At 38.1% G+C, this 18,373-nt stretch overlaps 2 protein-coding genes and 1 long non-coding RNA gene across 3 annotated transcripts; all 3 read left to right on the top strand.

The window, feature by feature from the left end:
• The first annotated feature begins 936 nt into the window (after nucleotides 1-936).
• On the top strand, nucleotides 937-2,107 carry LOC127533344 (uncharacterized). Its single transcript, XR_007941087.1, has 3 exons — nucleotides 937-1,312; nucleotides 1,434-1,523; nucleotides 1,865-2,107. It is a non-coding gene; the product is annotated as an uncharacterized LOC127533344 (long non-coding RNA).
• Nucleotides 2,108-2,373: 266 nt separating this feature from the next.
• On the top strand, nucleotides 2,374-8,536 carry map9 (microtubule-associated protein 9). The gene is made up of 11 exons (XM_051945964.1): nucleotides 2,374-2,379; nucleotides 2,560-2,664; nucleotides 2,762-2,870; nucleotides 2,948-3,015; nucleotides 3,104-3,165; nucleotides 3,252-3,399; nucleotides 4,596-4,682; nucleotides 4,789-4,950; nucleotides 5,047-5,192; nucleotides 6,465-6,600; nucleotides 7,617-8,536. The coding sequence occupies exons 1-11, from the start codon at nucleotides 2,374-2,376 to the stop codon at nucleotides 7,734-7,736; spliced, it is 1,149 nt and encodes a 382-aa protein (XP_051801924.1). The 3' UTR covers nucleotides 7,737-8,536.
• A 659-nt stretch (nucleotides 8,537-9,195) lies between these two features.
• ugdh (UDP-glucose 6-dehydrogenase) lies at nucleotides 9,196-18,325 on the top strand. The gene is made up of 12 exons (XM_022206076.2): nucleotides 9,196-9,428; nucleotides 11,588-11,749; nucleotides 12,225-12,326; nucleotides 12,435-12,635; nucleotides 12,713-12,910; nucleotides 15,034-15,181; nucleotides 15,273-15,367; nucleotides 15,478-15,608; nucleotides 15,860-15,999; nucleotides 17,360-17,451; nucleotides 17,547-17,657; nucleotides 17,740-18,325. Exons 2-12 carry the CDS (start codon nucleotides 11,588-11,590, stop codon nucleotides 17,845-17,847), a joined length of 1,488 nt encoding a protein of 495 aa, XP_022061768.2. The 5' UTR covers nucleotides 9,196-9,428; the 3' UTR covers nucleotides 17,848-18,325.
• Nucleotides 18,326-18,373: the final 48 nt, after the last annotated feature.

Genomic DNA, 18,373 nt, shown 5'->3' with positions numbered 1-18,373 from the left:
CTGCTTGCCCGTGTTTTATTGGAATAGAGCACAACTGTCGTAAATTCATCCGATTGAAACATTGCAAATGCGTACAAGTGTCTGTTCAAATGCTGTCAACTATTTTTCCCGCTGTAAATGCCAATTTTTATTATTTATGAACTAAGTGCAGATTTTAGGAGTTACATTTTCTCTTATTCCACCACTTTTGCTGTTCAGGCTTGCACTTAGAAATCACTTTATAGATTATATTTTTATTTACAAAACAAGCTGATTTCTTGTTAGACATTAAATTATGTATTGATCAGCCATATCAACAAATCACAGCTGGAATGTCAGTAAATTAATAGCAACAATCCATAATACAATTTTGAATGCAGCGTTTATTGCATTTCTGCATTTACCTGATACATTGCTCCACTAAACTGCGGGACACTGTGGTATATTAATATGCAATGACAGATAATATTTGTAGACACTTGTAGATTCACATTTTTTCAGGAAAATCCACAGTCCCTTATCATGCAAAAAATGTACTAAGTTGTTCATTTAAGGTCAATTGAGGATCCAGAAGCCTGAATTGTACAAATCAAGCAGGGATATTTCCAAAGTTCTAGCCCCACTTTGTACCCATTGAGCTGTGGTGGAATAGTACTAACGAAAGGGGGTAATTAAAACAAGACTACCATGGGAAGATGTGCACATTGATTGACCCAAACCGGTCTACTGAAGCCTTCATGCTATTTTCAGATAAACTGTGGAATGTTTGTTTTGGAACCTAGTTTTGTGTATTTTGTCTGTCTTCACTTAAAAAAAAATGTTTTTGTAGCAGGTCTACTATTAAACTGTAAGAATGACTACGTCAGAAACATTATTCAGTGCCCATTTGTGTGCCTGACTGTTCTTTTTAATACGAGTACTCCTTCACCTCCTCCAACGGCTCCACAGTTTTGACTTGTTTTGGGTAATCTTCCGAGCATGCGCAGTGTTAAACCGGACACGTTTCCCTGGGTTACCGTCAACAATTCTGTTAGCTTAAAACAGCTAGGTTAGTTTGTCTGCGGGTTTCTGTTGTTTATCACCCGTTTTATGTTGGTATAATGAAGCACACGTTTTTCATGTCACAATTTAAGTCTGACTAAAGCTAATTTAACTACAACAGCGGAAAAGGAGCGCAACGGCTAACTAGCTTTAGCTAACACATGCTAGCATGCTAATGTCAGTGTGCGCAATGAGGAGAAAACCGTTTGTAGTTTTCAGGATGACAACTCAGGATTTCAGAACACTGGCTTACACGAAAAGCCCGAAAACATCGAAAAGAACAACCTTTCAGGTAAGAACTTCGTCGCGTACAGTCTTGTTATGATGCCAAATATGAAATGGTTAAGTGACTGGATTAATCCTCCGGAGTCTGTTATGAAGTATCATGTTGACCTGAAATGATGTCGTTGTAGGATGAACTACAGGCTGCTATCTCTGCCAGAGCAAGCAAAACAAAACACTTCAATACTCCTACTATAATGACTTCGATGTGGATGATGATGGTAAGATGGTAGAACATTTCTACACTGAGCAAAATTATGAACTCTGCACACAAACGGTCGTCTTCTCTGACATGGAGAAAAACATAGCAATACAGTTTTCATTGTACGTTTAGAAAAGGCTTAAAGTTAGTCAGTTGTGCATAGAAAGTTTTTTTGAGCTGTTCATTGAATGACATATACTTAGCCACTGAGCCCAGTTTCATCTCAAGTGGCCAGACCAGTAAAATCAGAGCATAATAACAGATAAATAGTGACAAATCTGAATTTCCTTTGTTTTAGAGCAAAAAAGTACATTCTGCAATTGTTCACCTTTAAGGAGACTGATTGTTTTCATGTTTCAGATTTTTTGAAGGAACTTCTCAAATCAAGAAAAATGAGGACTGATGCATTCAAGGCCGGGAAGAGCAAAGCCAAAACAAACACCTTTGAGCTCTCAGATGATGAAGGAAAACAGAGTAGGACAAAAAAGTTTCATTCCTGAAGTCTCAAAGAATCAGTTCTCCTTCAAACGACGCAACAGCATCAGAGTCGCATGAAAACGAGCTTCCAGACTCCTCTGCCGGACACACTAATTACAATGGATCCTTTTCCTCACAGCACTCCACAAATATCAGTGAAAAAAGCACACAGTTTAAAAACAGTAGTTTGGAGTCTGCACATTCCTCAGATCACAAGAGAGAACTCAGGTAAATCCCTTCATTCCAAACATCAGATGATACTCTTCTGGGACATGTCGTTGCCTTACCGTCTGATGGCAGCGTGACTGAAACTCCAGCTCCAGAGGAAAAGATAAACTCTCTCGGGGAAGAAAGCTCCCAGACTCCACAGCTGTCGGCATCTGGCCTCAATCATGCAGGTCTGTTTAGCACATATCCATTTCATAAGAACACAACAAACTGTTCCTCTAAGTATCAGTACAGATTTAGCATTTATACTTATCATTCAGATTGTACCACCGAGAGGGAGCCACCTAGACCCAAACCACGGCAAAGGACTCTTGGACTGAGTGTTCGTGCAACAGAGAAGCTAACTGAAGAAACTGGATCTCAGGATCTCAGCAGGCCCCAGACATCTTCTGCATCACTTCCCCTCTCAAGTGGACACATCCAGCAATGTTGCTGTCAGGAGCTGCAGCCCAAAGGTGTGTCTCTGTGTTTGGTTATTCAGTATTTCAAATTGCAAAGTGACAAGAAGGCAATCCCTTATCAGAGCATGTTTGTTATGTTGTTTTAACATAGTGGACAGAAGAAGATCACACAGTTTCTTGCAGCCCCAGCAAATCCTCTTCAAACAGGAGCGAACACTCACAACTCCTCACCAAGTCCACAGTTGATTCTGGATCCAGAGGTAATAATTGGCATGTTCAGTGTTTTTTAATTGTGGCTTTTGTTATTAATCCACTTTGTATTTATTTATTGATTTAGATGGCTTCATTTCTGATGACAGCAAAGAACAGGAGAGAAACTACTCTACATCATTTGAAGAATTTAACGTAAGACATTGTACATTGTTTAGCTTGACCTTCATCTTTATTTTTATGTATTCCTAGTCTTGGTAAATGTGTTATTGTTTTCTTTCAGGAACACTCAGGAGATCACTCAGATGAACTCTCTCATGTCCCAGAAAAATCATTTGACACGAGGTCAGTGTGCAAGCTGTACCTACGGAGCTCCATGTGTGAAACAGGACGATTTTTATCTCACCATAGTTTTGTTTTCTTTTAATTAGGACTTCAAGTTCTCAGAGACCTCCAAGTGTGTGTTCTAAGAAAGTGGAATCGAGGTATTTGGGGAGTCTCAAAGTTCTGGACTGTAAAATCTCACCACAGGAGTCTCAGCCGCAAGCAGCAGATTCACTCAGAGCTGCCGTTTACCAGGTCAGTGTGACAGAGAGTCTCTGTAGTGTTAATTTTCTGGTATTATTTAGTGCTTTTCTGAATTCTGTGTAGCAAGTCACAATGCATAATCAGTGTCGTTCTCACTGCACTGAGCACCATCTGCAGGACCTCCATCATGAAGCAAATGCAGTACAGATATATAGGAAACACAGCGGATAGTGAGCTCTTGCAACTAGAGGTCGATTTGTGAGAGAAATTAATTTTGAGTTAGAAGTTTTTAAGTGAGCGCTTCATTGTTTTCAAGTCTTGTGGAGGCATAAATCATATTTTTTTCTATTCAACATCTGGACATGAAGGCTGTGCATGTCTTTTTCACATTGATTGTTTATGACTTATTCCATCCCGAAACACCAAATATTCAGGAAGGTGGTTGCAGCACCATCTTCAGTTTTACTGTGTGTGCTGGTGGTGGAAGATCATAATAAAAAAGCTATGTGTGAAAAATTACTGCCTTATACTCCCAATAGTTTTTGAGTTATGGCATTTTCAAATTTTAATAATTTAGGCCAAAATGCCCTCCCCCCAATCCTCGCCTGGAATTTTTAGGTTTTAAAATGCTTATATCTCTGCTTCTGGGTATCTCAGAGACTTGAATTTTTTCTCCAAGCTCTCTACATGTTGGTGATGTCCTAGAAACAACACACACACTCAGGAGAAGTCTCTAAAGAGCAGGGGGGCTTGCCCAAAATGTATAAATTATTTGTAAAAACCATTTGCGAGTAGGGTTAAGGGTGTTAAAAATACCAGAAATCTTACAGATTAATGTCTTAGCACCATTTAGTATTGCTCTAGACCAGACTGGCTTATAACTTATACAGGGGAGCCCTCTAAGCACATTGTTTAGAGAGATATGGACTGCTGAACATTGCCCCCCCATGAAAAGTGCCTAATTTTCATGGACCCTGAAGTCAGTGTAGCACAGGTGGTAGAGATCTGCAAATTTGCACAGAAACTCATCTATCCTCTTACTATAGCCATGCAAAGTCCCAACTTCTAACCATCACTGCATCATGCTCAGCTTTACCCCCAAACTAGGCCATTATCTCCCACCACTATCTTCCAAAGCCAAATTGAAAATGGTGCTGCAACCCCATCTGTGAATTCAGACGGAATTGGTCTTATGTCAGTAGAGGGCATCAGAGTATCTGCAGTAAAATCCTGCTCACTCTTACCAGGAATGGCTTAAAAAGAAAAAGGAAAAGTCAAAAGAGAACATGCAAATAAAGAAGAAGGAGGAAATTCTGAAGGAGAAAAAGAAAAAGGTAAATAATCTTTTTAGGAGATGAACTACAAAACGTTTCCTATTGTACAGATTACAAAGATCAAACATCAGTGACTACAGCACACCATTTTTCTGTAAACTTGCAGGAGCAAGAGGCGAAAAAGGAAGATGCTGTGGCATCCTATGAAGCCTGGAAAGAAAAGAAAGCAGAGAGTCTCAAAGCAAAAGCTAAAGAACGGCAAGATAAGATCAGAAAAGAACAAAGAGCGACTGAAGAGAAAAATGAAAAAATACAGTCGGCTCAGCAGGTAAACAGTGCTTCTATTATAAATTGTTCTGAAAGCTCTAGTAAGGATTCTCCTGTGTAAATGTGACATTTATCTGTATTTTAATAATACTTAAAGGTGTTTGAGAAATGGAAACGTCAGCGCGATCGTCTACTCAGAGAGAAGCACAGAAAGCAGAAAGAAGCTGAAAATAAACTGAGGCTGAAAAAACAGGAAACAGAGGAAGAAAGAAAGAAAGACAGCAACTCTGCTTTTTCTGACTGGTGAGTGTAAATATACTGACTGTGTTTATTAATGTTATTTTTGTTATGTACATAAAAGTGATGAAACATTGCATCATTCTGTACTGTCATTTACTGTCTGAGTGGCAGGAATACATATTGTACACTGTAGACACGTTTCATAAAATTGCCTTATAATACAGTATAAATATTTAATGATGGTCTGAAAGTAAATATTCATGCCTTCACTACACAGATGTACTGTATTTCAAATAGCTGCATTCAGTGAGCAACTTATAGACCCTGGCAGATTTTAAGTTAATGGGCCTCTACACAGGCATGTAAATGATCCTCCTGCACAGCAATAACTCACAGATTCATGAAGATTTAAAATGTTCTTCTATCATTATGTGGTTGTTTTGTTTTTGTTGTCTGTGGGGTCATTTTTTGTCCTTTTTGTGGTTGTTTCCCCCCAATTATTGCCATTTTTTGTCTTGTCTTTTTCGTATATTTGTAATAGTTTTGTATCTTGTTGTAGTGTCTTTGTGTCTCCCTGTGCTCATTTTGTGTCTAATTGTAGTGGTTTAGTGTCTTTGTGGTTGTTTTGTCATTTTGAGTGTCTTACAAGTCATTTTGTATCTCCTTGTGATTGTTTTTATATATTGTAGTTTTGTGATTTTGCTGCATTTTGTGTCTTCTTGTAGTTTTATGTCTCTACAGTCATTCATTTTCTATGTATTTGCAGTTGTGTTGTACCTCTTCAAAGTCGTATTTTTCTCTTTGTGGCCATTTTGTGGTTCTTTGTCCTTCTATTCCTTCATTCTGTGTCTCATTTTGGTTGTTTTGCAGCTTTATATGGTCATTTCTCTGGTTGTTTAATACTTCTATGTGGTCAGTTTCCATCGATTTGTACTTGTTTTGTGTGTTTGCTGTCATTTTGTGACTTTTTCTAGTTGTTCTGTCTCTCTTGGTCTTACTGTGTGTCTTTGTTGTTGCCGTGACTGTGTTTGTGCTTATTTCTTGTCTTTTTGTCGTTGTTTCTCTCTAGTTGTTTGAATTACTTTCCATTTCATTTTGAACAAAGGTTTTAATTAGGCATTGCATTCAGAGACCTCCTCCATATTTTTAGCCACATCTGACATTGCACCATCACTGACACACTGTTCTGGCTTAAAAAAATATTAACCACTAGATGGCAGTCAAAGCTCGATGCTATCTTAACTCTTATCTTATCTTAACACTTAACTCTCACAGAAGCACCAGCAGTAGTAACTCTCTTCTATGTGTTACTTGTCCTTATGAAAAATGATTCAGGTGTGAAAAGAAGAAAGACGTCCTCCACGAAAAACTCACAACAAAATCCAAAGAAATCCAAAATAAAGCAGAGGAGGAACGATACATGAAAGAAGAAAGAGATAAGATGGCTTTAGAGATGTATGAAAACTGGCTGGTAAGTAGAATTAATAATAGCAGTGATTAAAAGCATCAGATACTTTCTTGTTTGTTGTTGAGAAAGATGGTTTGTAGTGTGAACTTTTGACTTTAGATTTTTTAGATGATGTTGACAATCTTCAGATCTGTCTAGTGGAAAGTAACTGAGTGCATTCATGACTTACTTTATCTGAGTATAGCACTGTTTACTGCTTCCAGTTCACTAACTTTCAGACAGGAATGTTATGCTTTTTGCCTGACTACATTCACTTGACAGCTGAGGTTACTTTCCAGGTTAATTTTTTACACATCCCAGGTTTTTAATATCCAGTCCATTATTGAAGATTTCACTGCAGTTTAATGTTTTCTGCTTTGAAAACTCCTTTGGAATGTCTCTGTCTAGGCCCCTTGTCACACAGCAGAGAGAAATTTATTTTCTTGTGCATTCTTATTAATTAATTGAGGCCCAAAATGAAAAAAAAACTGTTGTTATTATTATTATTATTATTATTTAAAAAGCAAAAAATTAAGAAATGTCTGAAATGTTACATTAAAAAAACTGAAAAAATTAAAGAAATGTCTGAAATGTTGGATTTTAAAAATTGAAGAGATGTGTGAAATATTGTTTTTCCTTTTCAAAAAACAAAAATTAAACTTTAGATTTTTTTTAAAAGGCAAAAAATGAAAGAAATGTCTGAAATGTTAGATTTTTTTAAAAAATCCTATATTAAAGAAATGTCTGAAATGTTTTATTTAAAAAAAAAAAAAAAGTAAAGAAATGTCTGAAATGTTAGATTTTTTAAAAACAAACAGATATGTCTCAAATGTCTCAAAAATATCCCAGATGTGTATGTTTGACCCTCTTTTCTCTCCAACAAATATGACCCTTTGGAAGTGGCTGGAGACTACTTGATACAATAAACTGTATATTAAATAGTGAAAACTTTCTCCATCTTGAGCCTCCACAACAGTAAATAGGAACTGACATGCCATGAAAAGTGTTTTTGATGATAAGCTTGTTTTTTTCCCCAACAGGTAAGAAAAGATCTGGAGCAGAAGAGACAGAGAGAAGAAAGACGAATACAAGCAATACTCAGAGACAGTCCACCTCCACCGTGGAGTCCTCCAAATCACACCATACCTTTTAGAAAATAACATTCAAAATGTCACATAACACCGCTAGAACATCTGTTGGTGCTTATGATTTAAAATTTTGTACTGTTGAATTTTATATTTCGTAGGATTTTTTTTAAAATTTTGTTTTGTGTTTTTGGTCCTTTGGTTAAACCTCACAATCTTACAAACTGAAATAGAAATAGTGGAGTATTACTGAATATGATTTAAAAATACAGGTCATTTTTCACCTGTGTGTTTTCATGGCTTTTTTAATTTGTCCTCCATAACATTTACTCAGGATAAAACAAGTTAGGCAGTACCACAATAAACCATTTATATCTCCCTCTCACTTTGGGAATGACAAGGACACTTTAAACAAGTTTGTACAGAGAAAAGCATTTGGGATTTACAACTTAAACACAGTTGTGCCCCATTGTCCTCATGAATGAGTGCTGTGAAGGCATTTTTCTGCTGTTCCTAAATTAATGGTTAACAGAATCATAGTGGTTCATGTCCCACAAACCCGTTAAAATCTTACGATGTGAACTAGAAATGCACCATTTCCACTGATCACTTTAAACTCAGTTATTTTATGTTGTTGTTATGTTATGTCATGATATGTCATGTTATGTCACATTATGTTATGTTATGTTATGTTAATTTTTCTTATTACGTAATGTTAAAGTTATGTTAGTATGTTTTATATTTTTTTGTTACATAACTTATGTTTATTACTTAATTTTCTATTTGTTTAGTACAAGAGGGTACTGTAAAATACCGGAGTCAAATTCCTTGTATGTGCTCACATACTTGGCAAATAAAAGTGATTCTGATTCTGATTCTGATGTGGTGTAGGTTTTAAATAAAGACAGACAATTTTGAATACGATTACAGGGATACTCCAGAGTCTTCAAGATCAGTCTGTGTGAAGTGATCTAGAAATCTTCTTCCCCGTTTCACTCTGGATGCATCGTCTGATCCATAATTGTTTACATTTTGAAGATTAAGAAACTGACTGAACCTGTTCAGATTATGTACTGATTATGTAAATTAGTTGTGAAGTCACAGAGTTACATTTATCATCAGTGAGTCTGCTTCATCTGACCTGTTTCAGACTGTCTTTATACGGTAAAATTTCTACTTACATTTTTATTTTTAGGTCATATTTTTCTTCATCTATTTGCATTTTTAGGTCACATTTTCTACTTATATTTATATTTCTACTTATGTTTATTGTATTAAGTCGTATTTTTCTTGTATTTTTATTTTTAGATCATATTTTTCTTCTTGTTTTTGTATTTTAAGGACATAAGTTTCTACTTTTTGTTCTGATTTTTTTTTACTTATCTTCATAATTTTAGGCCATATTTTTCTACTTTTGTTATTAATTTTGTTCTGAGATCCATGAAACATTTCTGACTGAACACTTGATGCTTTTACTTTGAAACGTCCCTGCGTCCAGCCGGTGCTCTTACTTTGAAACGCGTGTGTGTGTGGTGTGTAGACGTGTGTTATGAGGCGGCTCCGCGATGATTCAGTGAAGGTGGTGCCTGAAAAAAAAAGTTGCCACGGAAACCTTGAATGTGTGACTGTAGTGGTCGAAGCTGAGCCAGCTTTAGAGACGTTTAAAAGTGGGCCGCGGCTCCGGTGCTGAAGGACATATTTTTGGACGAAGACGTTCAACGGAGCGGCGAACCTTCCTGAAGTTCCCGGTGTCGAGCTGGCAGAGAGGTAACGGCGGCTAACGGTGGCTAGCTAGCTTTGAACAGCACCGACACAGACCTCCAGTCATTCACATTTACTTACTTTGATTTTTATCACCCAGCGTTAAGAAAGAGAAGCTAAACTAGCTAAAGTGTGGTGTTGCTATGGTGACGTGCTAGCTCTAACGGCTGCACGTCAGGGCAGCTAAACTGAAGGTAACGGGGAGAAAGGTCTCATTTATCACCTCTGCTAGACGTGGCTGAGCTGCAATAAAAGGCTCTTTATTTTCTAGCAGGCTGAAACGGTGAGACTGGTAACTGTCACTGCACTGAACCATCATTTGAGAAGGTTTTGAACTGGCTGATGTAGAAAAAAAAACAACTTGTTAGGCTGAGTCACCTTTTGGAAGGTAACTCTTGAAAAGTTGTGATATGCTTAAGCAGATAAATTAAAAAGCACTTTCCCATGTAGCACTGGGTTGAAGCAAAGGGTTAGCAAATCTGGCAGCTGTTTTTACAAGAGATGTGTTTAAGTTGCTCAAATCATCACTTTCAATTCAGAAGCTTGATCTAGTAAATGCTGGATGTTTGAAATGCTTGGAAAAACTGTTGAATATCAAAATTAGGAGTCAGTCGATATGTTTTTTAACAGATATGGTGACAGATAACCGATGTTTGCATTAGAAATGAAAGTACTGGTATCAAAATCCCAACACAAAACTTGTTGAAATGCTTTTGCGTAATTATGTTTTATAGGTTTTTGAGGAGCTTCAGTAAATTCTTACAAGGTTCAAATACCTAAAAGAAAAGCCTATTTTCTTTTTACTGAAGGTCAGAGGATTACCATGACCGCATGACTGACAATCTATGCACGCATTTGCAGATGATTAATTAAAAGAAAGCCGTTATTCTTTAGTGTTTTTAGACTATAACTCCTGACAGGTAATCAGTAATACAGTGCTGTGGGTGGGACATCGCCTGAAACCACAAACTGGTGACAACAGGTAGAGAGAGGCAAAATAGCACATTTTACAGTTTATTATTTTAACCCTTAGATGCACAAGTAATTGGACCCTACAGTCTTCAATAAGTGGATCAAAAGCAACTCATGTAAGAATCGGTGTGATTCTGTACCATTTTTGTCATTTTGGTTAAGAATAATAATTTATTGCAATATATTTTGTTCCACATGAGAATGATTTTATGTTTGAAATATGTTTCTTTTTCACTTTATAACAGACTTTGAACATTTTGATCCTTGAAAAAGAAAAATATTACACAGAATAGCGATAGAAGAATGCCAACATCCATTTTGTTAGCATTTTTCCGCTTTCTTCCTCCAAGTTTGTCTACTTCATTACCTCTTGTATGATATTATCAGGGATAAAGAGCTCAGGGTAGTAACACAAATATTACAATTTATTTAAAAGTAATAAAGGTATCTTAAAAACATAAGTGGAATGACATCAAAAAACATGTTTTTTGAGGAATAGCTGGAATATGAAATTATAAAACTTTTACATTACAAAGATATTGCAAGAAAACGACCTCACCGTGTCATTTTTATCCCACTTCTGCATATATGGGTTAATTTGAAATTGCTTGAAAAGTAATGACACTGATGAACAGAAAAATACTAGCTAGCTGCTGGTTATTTTTCTGTCATTGTACTTTGCTTATTTGACTTGTAAAGGTACTGGTGATGTGAAAGTGACCAAAGAAACTTAGGTTTCTAAAAGAGCTTAGCCGTCTAAATCACATTAGGAGAATAAAATTGCTAAAATATTGTTGCATAGCAGATTGCAGTGCTGAAATTGTTAGTTACGTGGTAAGTTAGCTGAACAACTGGAAATGTCATTTTATTAATCAATTATTTTGATTTAAGTAACTTTTGGTTCTTGTTGTTAGCTTCTCACATCTGAGAATTTTCTCTAAAATGACACATTACTGTCAACTCAATATCTTTTAGCTTTCTGCTTTTATTTTAAAGAACAAAAGAAGGATTTGGTGGGTCCTGCGCTGCATTTTGAGCAATTTTTCACCATTTTCCTAGACAGTAGTTATTCATAACTCCTGTAAAATGTACAGGAAGGACACATGGAGGGATTCTAGTTGTAGTTTAAATGCACAAGGAAGTGTATTTGCTTAATCATGCTTCATGTTCATTTTCCTGTATTCTTTTTCTAGATGTTTCAGATAAAGAGGATTTGTTGCATTGGTGCTGGATACGTAGGAGGCCCAACATGCAGTGTGATCGCCGAGATGTGTCCAGAGATCACAGTGACTGTTGTGGATGTCAATGAGTCTCGTATCAAAGCCTGGAACTCAGACACTCTGCCCATTTATGAGGTAACATGTGAGTGTTGGTATCTGAATGTGTAGGGTAAAGTTAATATCTTATCAGGCTTAATTGTGTGATACGTGGTTAAACTTAAACAAAGAGAAGCAGGTCATAGTGTAATAGGATGTGCACTGATATGTCATGCGTGTTTTCTCTAAGTCCTTATCTAACCTTTGAGGTCCAAAGAGTTATTGGTTTAATAAGCTGAACTCTGAAGGAGCCAAGAGGTAGCTGGGCAACTGTTCCAACTAGTGTTTTTTTAGAAGTATTGCTCCACCTCATGGGTGAAATGAAACACTAATTAGTTCCAGACGGTTTTGCAACTTCTCTACGTCAACCCCAACCACAGGGTATTACGTCATCATGACTAGTGTAGGGCAGTTAACGAGCGGTCATTGTGAGCTCATGTTGCATTGGTAACTGTTTATGCCATGTTTTCCAAACACATTCACTGACGCAGCCTCCCATTTCCTCCTATTTCAGCCGGGACTGAAAGAGGTGGTTGAATCATGCAGGGGGAAAAATTTGTTTTTTTCTACTGACATAGACTCAGCCATCAGGGATGCCGACCTCGTCTTTATCTCTGTGAGTTCATCGGTTCCCCCCTAGCACACATACCGCACCATACCACACCGCATTTTTTCAGTTCAGCCATCTAAAGATCTAACTTTTCTAACGCATTATCTTCCACAGGTGAACACCCCGACCAAAACCTATGGGATGGGAAAGGGTCGTGCGGCCGACCTGAAGTTCATCGAGGCGTGTGCCCGGCGGATCGTAGAGGTGTCGGATGGCTACAAGATCGTCACAGAGAAGAGCACAGTCCCAGTACGAGCTGCTGAGAGCATCAGACGGATATTTGATGCCAACACCAAGCCCAGCCTCAACCTACACGTGTGTATTATCACATGTACAGAACCCTCATATGCGTTGATGTTGGTCTGGTTTCTAAAGTTGAGCCTTTATTTTAGGTGCTGTCCAACCCAGAGTTCCTTGCAGAAGGAACAGCCGTGCGGGATTTGAAGGAGCCAGACCGAGTCCTGATTGGTGGAGACGAGTCAGCTGAAGGTCAAAAGGCGATCAGAGCGCTGTGTGCTGTGTATGAGCACTGGGTCCCCAAGGCACGAATCATCACCACCAACACATGGTCGTCTGAGCTGTCCAAACTGGTGAGTGTAGGGCTGAAACAAACATACTTTCATTGCTTTATTACCAGTTAATCTGATGATTTTTGTACCCATTAATTGGTCAATAATTTGCAATATAAGGTCAGTTTCAGTGCGAATTGTCCATCACAGCTCCTCAGACCCCTAAATGACATTTAATTGATTGTTTTATCAGACCAACAGTCAATATCCTAAAAATGTTAATTCTTCTGCAAATGAATTCCGTGGTTAATAAGTTAATCTTGCTTAATCAGTTGTGTATAACAATGAAAAATGCCCTTGACACAGTGTTTTATATTCTAAGACAATGTTTTTCCAATCAGAAGTCTAAAAGTCTAAAATTTTCTGTATTGTATGACCAAGAAAACCCGCGAAGTCTCACATTGGAGTTAGAAGACCTACCAAATGTTGGATATACAGCGTTTAACAAATTTATTAGACCACCTGTCAAAAAAATGAGAAAACACAAAAATCAGTCAAAAACTTGCTTCAAACTAAGAAATTGTATTAATATTTAGTAGGCAAATAACAAACTGGATCAACTAAATAATCCTTCACAAATAATAACCAAAATCTTAATATTTTGTGTGTCCTCCTTTGGGCCTGATAACAGCTTGCATTCTTGCTGCCATTTTTTATGGACTTTTTCACAGTCTCTTTTATTATTGAGTTCCAAATAGTTTCTATCTGATCCCAGAGACTTGCTTTGGATGAAACATCAATTTTTGAATTCAATAAATCCCAGATCTGTTCAATAGGATTCAAGTCTGGACTTTAACTTGTCCAGTCCATCAGTTCCAGTCCTCCAGATTCCTTTTTCTTGGTCCAGTCGTCTCTGCATAACTTTGAAGTGTGCTTGGGGTCATTGTCATTGTCTTTTTGGTGTATGAACCCCCCACCAATCAGGTTCAATCCAGAAGGGATTCCATGATGCACCAAGATGATGTGGAAGACCTTCTTGTTCTTGATACCATTGATTATTAAATAATTTTACCATGCCATTTCTACAAATGGAACCCCATACCATAATAAAATCTCCCCCGTTTTTTCATTATGGGTGCAATCCATCAAGCGTCAAAACGCTCTCTAGATTGTCCGCAAACATAAACACAACAATGTTGACCGATATTTGTGCTTCCTGGCAAATTTTAGGCATTTTTGGATGTTTGCAGGCCTCAGTAATGGCTTCTCATTTAAGCCTTGTTCCTTCAGTCGTCTGCTCATGGTCATTCTGGAGACTCTCAGATTCTGATCTTGAAGCATTAATCTCTGCCTGAAGATCAGCAGTGGTCTTCCTTCTGTCTCTAGTACTTCAAAACTTGTGTCTGACATCGACTTCTGTTAGCTTTCATTTGCAGCCTCCATTTTGTAAGTAGCAGTCTCTGCCCCCGAGTCCAAGCATACTTAACCACACTGTGAGAACAGTTTATGTCTCGAAGACCATCCAGCATCATGAAGTGCTTTAATTCGTACTTTGTCTTTCTCAGTGAGCCAGCACACTGGAGAAATTAATCAGGATTAACAACCACTGAAACAAATTTTTCTGAATAACTGTAATTTGCCGTCTTAGTCAAAAAATAATAACATGCTTTACAATTTTTTTCTGCTTTTCTGTGAAACAGCAATTTTGAAAATTCATGGATAACAAGAACAATTCTATTTTAGCATTAAATATATCATTTTGATGAAAGAGCTTGCATATACTGGCGTGTTAACATTACAGAAACATAAAATACATTGGTAGTCAGCAATGCTGTTAACGTAGGGAGAGTTACACTGGGTGTTGGTCTCATAAATGTGTGAAGCACTGTCACTTATGAATCAATAATTTGAATAGTTGAATCATTTCCTTTGATTAGTTAATCATGTAATTGGTGCAGCTCTGCATGTGGGAAAAAAAATCAGACCCTCACGTTTTAGAAGCTGCAACCAGCAAATATGATTTTCTTCCTTAAAGAGTGACAAACGATGATAGAAGTAGCCGCTTTCTAATTTTCAGTGTGTTGACCACAAGATTACTCACCAAATCGTTGCAGCTCTAAACAAGTTTTTCTTTGAAGGGTCTCTTGAATTCTGTAGTTTTACAATCTTAAAAAAACATATGTTTGTTTTGTCTGTGTGTTCAGGCAGCCAATGCATTCCTGGCACAGAGAATCAGCAGCATCAACAGCATCAGCGCTCTGTGCGAGGCCACCGGAGCCGACGTGGAAGAGGTCGCCAAGGCAATTGGCATGGACCAGAGAATAGGCAACAAGTTCCTTAAAGCCAGCGTAGGTAAGAGACGCACACATACGGGATGTTTAAACTGAGTCTATGTCAGTTAAACACAGATTAATGCTCTTTGCTTCTGCGACTCTCCGGCCAGGTTTTGGTGGGAGCTGCTTCCAGAAGGACGTGCTGAATCTGGTGTATCTGTGTGAGGCCCTCAACCTGCCGGAGGTGGCTTCCTACTGGCAGCAGGTGAGAGCTAAACAAACAGCACCGAACCTCACTTTTTCTCTTTTTTTTTTAGCAGTCTTTCAGGAAATTTCTGTATTTAACTTCTCATTATTTGATTGTGATTTTCTCAGGTGATAGACATGAATGAGTACCAAAGACGGCGGTTTGCCTGCAGGATCATTGACTGCCTCTTCAACACTGTCACTGGAAAAAAGATCGCTCTGCTGGGCTTCTCCTTTAAAAAAGACACTGGTGACACAAGGCGAGTCTCTTTTCACTTTCTTTGCAGCATGCTTGAACCTCACGCCCTCGTCAGCCTTTGTTCCCTTGCACTTCAGTTATTCCTTTACAATTTCTTTTTAAACACCTCAGTCATAAATCTGCCGTTGTTGGCCTGAAATACCACACAGAGCCTTGTGACTCAGAATGAACGCCTGTCAGCTTGCTGCAGTGAATTCTAACCCTGATCAGAGGTAATGCTCTAGTCTGTGTGTGTGTGTTTCGCAACTCCAGGGAGTCGTCCAGCATCTACATTTCAAAGTATCTGATGGACGAGGGTGCCAAGCTGTTCATCTATGACCCCAAAGTTCTCAAAGAGCAAATCATTCATGACCTCTCCCAGCCCAACATCTCAGAGGACAACCCAGAAAGAGGTGTGTGTTCATGTTTGTGTGTTTACCAGGGTGCTGAAAAAAGCTGCTACACCACATGTGGTCTAGTGGTAAAGATGTACCAGGAGTTGGTCCAACAAAATACGATTCATTGCTGACATTTTGAGGAATACACTGATTTACTGTTTAGCTGAATGTAATATGAGAAGATTAGTATTACTCATGTCATTTTACCGGTGGAGATGAACTGAGGTGAGCAGCTTCATGTAAAGACTGGAAACTGTGGAGGAACAGGTTTAGCTCAGTGCAGTGCTCAGTAGCTAACCTGCAAGCTGCTCCCGATTAAATCAACATATCAGCTGATTAGACAAGCGGTATATAATGTGCTGATAAGTGAGCATTCGAAGTGCTGGCCGGTGGATTTTGTCCTTTGGACAGAGAGTTTATGCCAAGCTAACCTTTTGTATGTTCCAGCTTGACACTTGACATACAAACAGCAGACTGATAACTATGCAAGCCTGAAACAAGGCAAAGAGTCAGATGTGACTGAAGTTCACACGTGGGAAACGGATTGTGCAACTTAAATAGCTGGGTAGTTTAGTTGTTTAATATATAACTTTATTTATATATCATCTCTGTCCAACAGAAATCATCTACTTTTTCAAACTTTTTTTTGAAATTTTGACTTCTCAGGTGAAGGATAAAATCTTAATTTTTGGTTCACAAAAAATCTTTTTACGTTAAATGAACCAGAAAATTCAGTTGTTACCTCAAACAAAACAGTTTGACGTGGTTTTTGCTTGGCATGCTATGATATGCCCGCTAGCTGGTATGCAGTGATTCAGATACTATGCAAGGTAAGAAGTCCTCCTACTATTAAAACTGCAACAAGAAGAGAGCACAGTACTCTGCCGAGGCTGCTCAGTCATTGTGTCGCAATCATGTGATCGTCAGCAGTCAGAGTTAGTCACACCATGCCGCTATCTCACAGTGATACAGAAATCTTTAACAAATCCGTGAATCCAGACTATAAACCACATCACTGCCAAAATCTACTCACTTGGTCCTTGTGTCATTTCTGACCTTCCCTGAAAATTTCATCCAAATCTGTTATTCCGTTTTTGAGTAATGTTGCTAACAGACGGACAAATGTACGCCGATCATCACATAACTCCACTGCATTCCTTGGTGAAGTAACTAGTAGTTATCAGTGTTTCTTCATTTCTGAATGTCATATTCAGCAGTGTTTGTCATTATTACATTTATTAGAGAAAGAAACAATAGTTTGATGTTTTAAACAAAAGATTGAAACACTTAGTTTTTTTTTTTGGATGCCAAACTGTGATGATCGCTTGTTGAGAAACTTAATTCACTGACAGACGTGTTTGTTGTTGATTTTCAGTGTCTGAGCTGGTTACTGTAACTTCAGACCCTTACGAGGCTTGCCAGAGTGCACACGCACTGGTCATCTGCACTGAGTGGGACATGTTTAAGGTCACAATCACACTTCATTCTCTGAGAAATTCTTTGGTTTTGAAAGAATGTGTGAGCAGAAACGTTACACCAACGCCTCTCTAATGCCTCCACAGGAACTGGACTATGAGAAGATTTACAAGAAGATGCTGAAGCCGGCCTTCATATTTGACGGTCGCAGAGTGCTGGACCACCTTCACCATGACCTCCACACCATCGGCTTCCAGGTGAGCAATCAAACAATTGTAAAATCAAAGTGTTTGAAACCAGGAAAATATTTGCAGGATCAAGAATTTATTCTGTCCACAGATCGAGACCATTGGTAAGAAAGTGACGGCAGCACGAATCCCCTACACCCCGGCAGCTGTTGGCGCTCGCGTGCCTGCCCCTGAACCTCCCACCAAGAAAAAAGTCTGAAATTCATTTCACCTCCACACACTACATGTAACACATTCCTCTCAGCCTTTTCATAGCTGGTTTACATTTAAATCCAGCCCCACCTCTTTGGCTCCAATCATGAAAAGAGCCAAACGGTGCGACTAGTTATAGTGAGTTGGACGAGAGGAAGAAGACGGTTGAACATTGAATCAAAAGTTGTGTGAATGTTTTTGAAAGAATCCCATTATTAAATCATTCCAAATAATTATTTTTCTTTTTACAATCCATGTCGAACATTACAGACACATGATCCTGTCTGTTGCATTAATTTTAAAGCAACGCTATTAATGTGAGTCTACTTTCTTACCGTATCAATTATATAATCAAATATTACAATTTTTTATACAATTTTTAAACTATTTTTATATATCAACTGTGTGTTAATCAGTATGTTCTCTGAACGTATGGCCGCTTACAAAAAGGGGCCAATGCAATAAAGTATTATGTTTGTCCTTAATGTGTGCTTCTTGATTATTTCAAACTCAAGTAGGAAAAGGACAAACGG

This window comes from Acanthochromis polyacanthus, chromosome 3 (assembly GCF_021347895.1).
Source record: "Acanthochromis polyacanthus isolate Apoly-LR-REF ecotype Palm Island chromosome 3, KAUST_Apoly_ChrSc, whole genome shotgun sequence".
NCBI lineage: Eukaryota > Metazoa > Chordata > Actinopteri > Pomacentridae > Acanthochromis > Acanthochromis polyacanthus.
This window is presented reverse-complemented; position numbering and strand designations above follow the sequence as displayed.